The 10,447-nt window shown below is 34.7% G+C and overlaps 1 protein-coding gene across 1 annotated transcript; it reads left to right on the top strand.

The window, feature by feature from the left end:
* The first annotated feature begins 482 nt into the window (after window positions 1–482).
* On the top strand, window positions 483–3,206 carry LOC143049377 (uncharacterized). Its single transcript, XM_076223037.1, has one exon. It carries the CDS (start codon window positions 503–505, stop codon window positions 2,072–2,074), a length of 1,572 nt encoding a protein of 523 aa, XP_076079152.1. The 5' UTR covers window positions 483–502; the 3' UTR covers window positions 2,075–3,206.
* The last annotated feature ends 7,241 nt before the right edge of the window (window positions 3,207–10,447 follow it).

The raw sequence follows: 10,447 nt of genomic DNA, 5'->3' as shown, positions 1-10,447 counted from the left end.
CCATTCAATCCTAAAGCAGTCGGCAAGCCAAAAACGGAATGATTTCATAAAAGATGAGTATTTAAATATTTCTAGTGATAGTCAATCGAGTGCACACTATCTTACACATGATTATTTTGAATATGAACAAGGTCAGGCTAAAATTATCGTCAAAGGTAGATTAAAGAGACATATTGATTTTTGGTATAGCATTGGTTGTTATGATTTCATTATTGATACTATTTTACATGGGTATAAAATACCTTTTTATACTACACCGCCTTCCGTTTGTTTACAAAACAATCGTTCTGCTATAACACACAGTGATTTTGTTTTAGAAGCTATTGATGATCTTTTGATAAGAGGACTTATTATTGAATGTATTAATGATAAACCATTAGTCGTTAATCCATTAACTGTTTCTGTTCAAAACAATGGCAAAAAACGTTTAATTTTAGATCTACGTCACGTAAATTTACATCTGTGGAAGACATCTGTGAAATTTGAAGATATCCGTGTAGCTATGCAATTTATCAAACAAGATTTTTATTGTTTTAAGTTTGATATACATTCAGCTTATCACCATTTAGACATATACGAGCCGCATACTGATTACCTTGGGTTTTCTTGGACATATGGTGAAAGTACAAAATATTTTAAATTTCTCGTCCTACCTTTTGGATTGAGTTCTGCCTGTTATATATTTACTAAAGTCACCAGGCCGCTAATTAAAAAATGGAGAGGAGAGGGTAAACAAATTCTTATGTATTTAGATGATGGATTTGGCACCCATTCTGATATTAACTCGTGTACAGATATTGCCGCACAAGTTAAACAAGATCTTATTGATAGTGGGTTTGTACCCAAGGTTGAAAAATCCATGTGGTCTCCCAGTAAAACATTGATATATTTAGGCTATTTTATTGATACAGACAAAGCTATTCTGAGCATACCAGTTGATAGACTGTCAAAATTGTTTGATACCATAATACAAGTTGAACAATCTTTAAGAAATTTAGGTAAAGTTTATGTGAGAACTGTAGCTTCTGTTATTGGCCAGATTATATCCATGTCGTATGTCATAGGAAATGTGGCTTATATTATGACTAAATATCTTAGTATTGATGTAATGTCAGCTTGTTCTTGGAAATCTTATATTGAACTTTCGGTTCAAAGTAAAGAGCAGCTTATATTCTGGAAGAAAAATATCAAATGTATTAATTTTAAACATTTTGTATCCGATTTTTCGTGTCACACTATTGTTTATAGTGATGCTAGTGGCACTGGATATGGTGGATTTACAGTAGAAAATCCTAAGAATATTGCTCATGGTATGTGGCATGAAAACGATGTACATCATAGTTCTACTTGGAAAGAACTTACGGCTGTTAAATGTGTATTTCATTCTTTGATAGATTTTATGAGAGATAAACGCATTAAATGGTTTACGGATAACCAAAACGTTGTTTCAATTGTTCATAAAGGCAGTATGAAGCCTTATTTGCAAGATATTGCATATGACATTTTTGTGACTTGTTTAAAGTTCAACGTGTCCCTAGAGGTTGAATGGATACCCAGGGCTGAGAATGAAATTGCAGACTATATTAGTCGTATCATAGACACTGATGACTGGGGTGTTGCAGTACACGTTTTTGAATATTTGGATTCCCTGTGGGGACCTCATGAAATTGATTGGTTTGCCAGTGATCATAACCATCGATTACCTGTATTTTACTCCAGGTATTGGAATGTACATTCAATGGGTATTGATGCGTTCACTGTCAATTGGCAAGGTATAAATGGGTGGTATGTTCCCCCAGTTTGCCTATTATTGAAAGTCCTTATGTATATGCAGCAGTGCAATGCATATGGTACTGTTATTTTACCTTTGTGGAGATCGGAGAATTACTGGCCGTTTTTGTGTCCCAAAGGTGATAGATTTATTGATCAGGTGTTGGGTTTCTATTACCTACCTACTAACAAAGCTAACTTTTTACCTGGTAGAGGGAATAAATCAGTTTTTGGTAATATTGATTTACCATTTAAGGTGTTGGCTCTTAGAATGGATTTCAGGGAGACATTAATTAACAATTAGTATTAACTTGGTGGTAGTTATTTATGTAATGGTTGACAGTTTTATTGCATATATTTTATTTTATTGGTGTACTGTATTATGTATTATATTGATGAACTATATCAAAAATTTGAAGGAACCACATATTTATTTAAAATTATGTTATTAAATATGTTTTTCCAGGTATTCAGAAACGATATTACAGAGTTACCAAATGATCTTGACAGTTATTTAGCAATTATTCCCGATTTGTTAGCGCAAAGTAAATCGGACAACACAGTAAAGAAATACTACTATGGTTTTTTGAGATGGAAAAAGTGGGCGGAAATCAACCACATTTCTGATGTTGATATTTTACCGACAAAACCGTTATATTTGGCTTTATATTTAGCTTCTTTAGTGCAATTTTCTGCCACGTCTAGCCCCGTATGTGATGCATTTTATAGTATAAAGTGGGCGCATTCGATTATTGGTGCAGATTCTCCTACAGATTCTCAATTAGTTAAATGTGTTTTTGAAGGCGCTAAAAGGAAATTAGGCTCACAAATTAAGAAGAAAGAGCCGATAACTCCTGAGTTATTGCAGGCTATGTATGCTAAGTTATTTTGTGTAGAAAATCTTTTTTCACAACGTACCATTTGTGCATGTATATTGGGATATGCAGGATTTATGCGTGTATCAGAATTGCTAAATTTGCGTTATTTTGATATTAATTTCAAATCATCACACATTTCAATTTTCATTGAAAAAAGCAAGACGGATATTTACAGAGATGGAAACTGGCTGATTATTGCGAAGACCGGGACAACGTTGTGTCCAGTTCGTAATTTGGAATTATATATGCAATGGAGTGGCATTCAATCCGATTCAAATCTGTATTTATTCAGAAATTTGTCGCAAGTGAAAGGAAAATTTGTTTTTCGTTCAACGAATAAGCCTTTAAGCTATACAAGGATGAGGGAAATTTTCATTGATGCTTTTTCACCATTTGTTCCCGATATAAAATCATACGGATTACATAGTTTACGATCTGGGGGTGCTACAGCCGCAGCGAGATTTGGAGTTTCAGACAGACTTTTTAAACGTCATGGACGTTGGAAGTCGGACACTTCAAAGGATGGCTATGTTAAAGACGATTTATCAGAACGTATGATCGTTTCCCAGAAATTGGGAATTTAATAAATTTCTTTTTGTTTTATTAATTGCATTTTGGACTATAAACAATTTTAATACTATAATAGTTATATATATAGCTTCCCGTTCTTTGGGTTCAGCATCGGCGTTGTCGTGCGACTATCCACTTTACAAAGTCTTTGGTATTTATTATAGCCTTTTTATGGCGTGTATATTCAGAGTGTTTATATATATTTGGATATTTAGTACAAATATTGATTATATTTGGATATTTGGTACAAGTATTAATTATAATACTTGGATATTTGGTACAGTATTGGTTTTATGTCTACATTGATGGGTTGTTTATACCAGGAGAATTGTAATTTCATTCGTTTAAACGGGCAGTGCATTAGAGTGAAATTAATTTCTCCTGGGTGGTTTCATCAATGTAACATAGGGGGCGTTTAGGTTTCCCGCTTCAAAATTATTTTCGCGGTATTTTATTGCCCGTGTAATCATTCAGCACGACACCGTCAATCTGAACAGTTCGCTTTTTTCTTGGTAAATTTTACTTCTGGTTAAAATTTTATTCAGCTATTTGAGAGTTTTTTGTTTGAAACTGATGTTTGAATTATATATTATATGTGTATATATATATGTATGAATATGAATTATGTTTATTTCTTATTAAATATAGAGCATCGGCGTTGTCGTGCGACTATCCACTTTACAAAGTCTTTGGTATTTATTATAGCCTTTTTATGGCGTGTATATTCAGAGTGTTTATATATATTTGGATATTTGGTACAAATATTGATTATATTTGGATATTTGGTACAAGTATTAATTATAATACTTGGATATTTGGTACAGTATTGGTTTTATGTCTACATTGATGGGTTGTTTATACCAGGAGAACGTTATTAATAGCAACGTACTGAAAGTGAAAGTGAAAGTTCATTGGAAGTATGTAAATAAACTATAAAAAGAAATTAAAAAATAAAATGTTTTTGTTGTGAAAATGTTTGTTAAAATTATTCTGCCAACATGTGTTTGTCCTCTTGCATCGTGGAAAGAATAATACAATAAGTTGTCAGGCTGTGTATATACTGTATAGGTTGTGTGGTCTGAATGTTCTGTTAACTTTCTTCCCCAAAATAGACGACATTTTATCAGCAATTCCGTACCATTTCGACTGGCTTCCCTTGGCCAGAGGTACTGCTTCCAATCGCGTCAGGAATGCTGTAAAATGTTGTGGTCGCCGAAAGTAAAGGACAAAGTATAAATATCACTAGTCTATGTTGAATTTGAACTATGTGTTCGTTCATCAAACTATCGGGTATGGCCAGTAATCTGTAAAAGTTGTTGTATCTCGAGGGTTGTATGTTTGATTAACATATTTTCGGGAGCATCAGATTGAATTTGAAGAATACGAAATCGGGTGCATTTAATTTCAAATGAATTCTGTTAGAGAGAAATAATTTCCTATCACTGTTCTTTTCCTCCTTAAGGCTCGTTTTGGGTTAAGATGGTCCGTAATTATCGATTTCTTTTCTTGTGGTTGATGGCAGCATTCTCGGAAGGTTCCTGTGGGTGCCTCAATAAAATATAACTTTGTTTACTCTGTGCGAATGGCTAGTATGATTAGCGCTGGTTGCAACGGCGGTTCCTTAAAAGGAATGCAGGGGTTCACGATAAAAAATAAAATCAATTACAAACGAAAGTGAACCAACGCCTGGTGAGTCTGTAGTACGGTAGAGTCCATAAAGTGGATACCCGAGGGTATGCAGGGTCGTTATGATAAAAACATAAAATGTAGAGAGTCTTATAACAACAACACTTTAGGGACTGCTGCAGAAAATTTATTGATCGACATGTTTCGGTGCCTAGGGCACCGTCATCAGGATAAAATCAATACATAAAATCATGTTGAAGTAAAAAATCGGGTTGTTAAAATTTAAACGTCACAATGTTACAATGGTAAGTAACGTTATTAATAGCAACGTACTGAAAGTGAAAGTGAAAGTTCATTGGAAGTATGTAAATAAACTATAAAAAGAAATTAAAAAATAAAATGTTTTTGTTGTGAAAATGTTTGTTAAAATTATTCTGCCAACATGTGTTTGTCCTCTTGCATCGTGGAAAGAATAATACAATAAGTTGTCAGGCTGTGTATATACTGTATAGGTTGTGTGGTCTGAATGTTCTGTTAACTTTCTTCCCCAAAATAGACGACATTTTATCAGCAATTCCGTACCATTTCGACTGGCTTCCCTTGGCCAGAGGTACTGCTTCCAATCGCGTCAGGAATGCTGTAAAATGTTGTGGTCGCCGAAAGTAAAGGACAAAGTATAAATATCACTAGTCTATGTTGAATTTGAACTATGTGTTCGTTCATCAAACTATCGGGTATGGCCAGTAATCTGTAAAAGTTGTTGTATCTCGAGGGTTGTATGTTTGATTAACATATTTTCGGGAGCATCAGATTGAATTTGAAGAATACGAAATCGGGTGCATTTAATTTCAAATGAATTCTGTTAGAGAGAAATAATTTCCTATCACTGTTCTTTTCCTCCTTAAGGCTCGTTTTGGGTTAAGATGGTCCGTAATTATCGATTTCTTTTCTTGTGGTTGATGGCAGCATTCTCGGAAGGTTCCTGTGGGTGCCTCAATAAAATATAACTTTGTTTACTCTGTGCGAATGGCTAGTATGATTAGCGCTGGTTGCAACGGCGGTTCCTTAAAAGGAATGCAGGGGTTCACGATAAAAAAATAAAATCAATTACAAACGAAAGTGAACCAACGCCTGGTGAGTCTGTAGTACGGTAGAGTCCATAAAGTGGATACCCGAGGGTATGCAGGGTCGTTATGATAAAAACATAAAATGTAGAGAGTCTTATAACAACAACACTTTAGGGACTGCTGCAGAAAATTTATTGATCGACATGTTTCGGTGCCTAGGGCACCGTCATCAGGATAAAATCAATACATAAAATCATGTTGAAGTAAAAAATCGGGTTGTTAAAATTTAAACGTCACAATGTTACAATGGTAAGTAACGTTATTAATAGCAACGTACTGAAAGTGAAAGTGAAAGTTCATTGGAAGTATGTAAATAAACTATAAAAAGAAATTAAAAAATAAAATGTTTTTGTTGTGAAAATGTTTGTTAAAATTATTCTGCCAACATGTGTTTGTCCTCTTGCATCGTGGAAAGAATAATACAATAAGTTGTCAGGCTGTGTATATACTGTATAGGTTGTGTGGTCTGAATGTTCTGTTAACTTTCTTCCCCAAAATAGACGACATTTTATCAGCAATTCCGTACCATTTCGACTGGCTTCCCTTGGCCAGAGGTACTGCTTCCAATCGCGTCAGGAATGCTGTAAAATGTTGTGGTCGCCGAAAGTAAAGGACAAAGTATAAATATCACTAGTCTATGTTGAATTTGAACTATGTGTTCGTTCATCAAACTATCGGGTATGGCCAGTAATCTGTAAAAGTTGTTGTATCTCGAGGGTTGTATGTTTGATTAACATATTTTCGGGAGCATCAGATTGAATTTGAAGAATACGAAATCGGGTGCATTTAATTTCAAATGAATTCTGTTAGAGAGAAATAATTTCCTATCACTGTTCTTTTCCTCCTTAAGGCTCGTTTTGGGTTAAGATGGTCCGTAATTATCGATTTCTTTTCTTGTGGTTGATGGCAGCATTCTCGGAAGGTTCCTGTGGGTGCCTCAATAAAATATAACTTTGTTTACTCTGTACGAATGGCTAGTATGATTAGCGCTGGTTGCAACGGCGGTTCCTTAAAAGGAATGCAGGGGTTCACGATAAAAAAATAAAACCTTCCGAGAATGCTGCCATCAACCACAAGAAAAGAAATCGATAATTACGGACCATCTTAACCCAAAACGAGCCTTAAGGAGGAAAAGAACAGTGATAGGAAATTATTTCTCTCTAACAGAATTCATTTGAAATTAAATGCACCCGATTTCGTATTCTTCAAATTCAATCTGATGCTCCCGAAAATATGTTAATCAAACATACAACCCTCGAGATACAACAACTTTTACAGATTACTGGCCATACCCGATAGTTTGATGAACGAACACATAGTTCAAATTCAACATAGACTAGTGATATTTATACTTTGTCCTTTACTTTCGGCGACCACAACATTTTACAGCATTCCTGACGCGATTGGAAGCAGTACCTCTGGCCAAGGGAAGCCAGTCGAAATGGTACGGAATTGCTGATAAAATGTCGTCTATTTTGGGGAAGAAAGTTAACAGAACATTCAGACCACACAACCTATACAGTATATACACAGCCTGACAACTTATTGTATTATTCTTTCCACGATGCAAGAGGACAAACACATGTTGGCAGAATAATTTTAACAAACATTTTCACAACAAAAACATTTTATTTTTTAATTTCTTTTTATAGTTTATTTACATACTTCCAATGAACTTTCACTTTCACTTTCAGTACGTTGCTATTAATAACGTTACTTACCATTGTAACATTGTGACGTTTAAATTTTAACAACCCGATTTTTTACTTCAACATGATTTTATGTATTGATTTTATCCTGATGACGGTGCCCTAGGCACCGAAACATGTCGATCAATAAATTTTCTGCAGCAGTCCCTAAAGTGTTGTTGTTATAAGACTCTCTACATTTTATGTTTTTATCATAACGACCCTGCATACCCTCGGGTATCCACTTTATGGACTCTACCGTACTACAGACTCACCAGGCGTTGGTTCACTTTCGTTTGTAATTGATTTTATTTTTTTATCGTGAACCCCTGCATTCCTTTTAAGGAACCGCCGTTGCAACCAGCGCTAATCATACTAGCCATTCGCACAGAGTAAACAAAGTTATATTTTATTGAGGCACCCACAGGAACCTTCCGAGAATGCTGCCATCAACCACAAGAAAAGAAATCGATAATTACGGACCATCTTAACCCAAAACGAGCCTTAAGGAGGAAAAGAACAGTGATAGGAAATTATTTCTCTCTAACAGAATTCATTTGAAATTAAATGCACCCGATTTCGTATTCTTCAAATTCAATCTGATGCTCCCGAAAATATGTTAATCAAACATACAACCCTCGAGATACAACAACTTTTACAGATTACTGGCCATACCCGATAGTTTGATGAACGAACACATAGTTCAAATTCAACATAGACTAGTGATATTTATACTTTGTCCTTTACTTTCGGCGACCACAACATTTTACAGCATTCCTGACGCGATTGGAAGCAGTACCTCTGGCCAAGGGAAGCCAGTCGAAATGGTACGGAATTGCTGATAAAATGTCGTCTATTTTGGGGAAGAAAGTTAACAGAACATTCAGACCACACAACCTATACAGTATATACACAGCCTGACAACTTATTGTATTATTCTTTCCACGATGCAAGAGGACAAACACATGTTGGCAGAATAATTTTAACAAACATTTTCACAACAAAAACATTTTATTTTTTAATTTCTTTTTATAGTTTATTTACATACTTCCAATGAACTTTCACTTTCACTTTCAGTACGTTGCTATTAATAACGTTACTTACCATTGTAACATTGTGACGTTTAAATTTTAACAACCCGATTTTTTACTTCAACATGATTTTATGTATTGATTTTATCCTGATGACGGTGCCCTAGGCACCGAAACATGTCGATCAATAAATTTTCTGCAGCAGTCCCTAAAGTGTTGTTGTTATAAGACTCTCTACAAATATCTTAATTGTAAAAACAATCATGATTTCAAAGGCGAAAACCTGATTATACTGTATCGCCAGGCACATGTACTACCGTAGTCCACCTTGTTATTTCGTTCGGTATTTGTGTTTGAAATCAACACACGGGGCAACTACGCATTGACGTCACTACGCTACTTTCGGCGTATACAATTAGTGCATAATACGTTTTTTCTACTCTTTTGAATAAAAATAAAAGGTAAGTTTTCATTGTTGTTCTCAAGTATTGCTTAAAAATGCCAGTTTTCTAATGACTGTTTCAATCCCGACTTCCGAATGACTTATTGTCTAAAAACATTCTAGAACTTTACGAAAGCCCACTTCCGGCCTTCATTGCTGTGTGTACATTCCATTCAACATCACCAGTCTTGTGGCAGGCAATACAAGTCAAGCAAATCGTATTTTTATGAATTTCAAAATGACAAGCTCCTTACGTCGTTCGCGATTTTCCCGAAAAAACACCCAACCAAAATGAAAGGAAAACTATATGCATATGCCATAATTTTGTGCAGGAATAGAGAGTAAGTTAATAAAAAACAATTTACATTTATTTTTCATAGAAAAAAAATTGATTCATTAATATTAAAAGATCGATATTCTGACCATCATGACTAGGTAAATATTCCTGCAAAATTCCATTGATGTCGAAAGGGATGGCAAAAAATGAAATTTCCTGTTGAATAAAACCCCAAATTGTTGCAAACTGTTTTAACGCAATATCCCACAAACAAATAATGTAATTGCCGGAGACTAAAAATCAACTTATTGACAATAGAGCAATTTGATTGAGTAGAACGATTTTACATCACGTGGTTTTGAAGCCATTGGAATTTGAATGTAAACAAACCAAGGTCAGTAGGTTCAGTATGGGACAGCATCGTACATTGAGTTACTGAGAAACAACTATGAGTTATCAAACTTGACAATGCATGGTAATAAAAAATTAAAGCTAAGTCTGCAGAAAAAATAAGAAAAAATGTGAAAGACAGTCACCTATCATCATTGCTGGATATAAAGCGGAAAAAAAACAACCAAATATCATGATTGAAATGAAGTTTTAAGGTGCCATTGTCCACAAAAATACATATGACTGATTTTTAGTGTGTATATTTTCGTGTGTTCCTTCGAACAGTCTTATATCATCGTGTTGACATCTTTCTCAAAACAACACGTAGGCACGTTTCGTTTTATCTCATGTATCTTCCATGGTAGAAAGCCACAGGCACTTGTTTCTATCCATTGGAAGAACCACTATCAACGTATATTTACGAGAAGGTACCCAACTACTTGTTTCACCTCTCCGCCAAAAACCCTTATTTCTCTGTCAATGCTGGCTGAAATTTCTTGTTCCATACATCACTCTATCCGCGAAAAGTTTTTCTTTCCGATGGTATGTATTGTATTTACCCTTACAGTACCCCTTACCTCAAATAAACTCCCTTTGTCAACAAATTTTCATGTGTTCATTTTTCATTTTTAGTCCATCACCAAAATA

The sequence above is a fragment of the Mytilus galloprovincialis genome, chromosome 10 (genome assembly GCF_965363235.1).
Source record: "Mytilus galloprovincialis chromosome 10, xbMytGall1.hap1.1, whole genome shotgun sequence".
Classification (NCBI taxonomy): Eukaryota; Metazoa; Mollusca; class Bivalvia; order Mytilida; family Mytilidae; genus Mytilus; species Mytilus galloprovincialis.
This window is presented reverse-complemented; position numbering and strand designations above follow the sequence as displayed.

Excerpts from the sequence above, each read along its gene's own strand:
- LOC143049377 (XM_076223037.1), top strand. The coding sequence starts at position 503 with ATGCAATTTATCAAACAAGATTTTTATTGTTTTAAGTTTGATATACAT.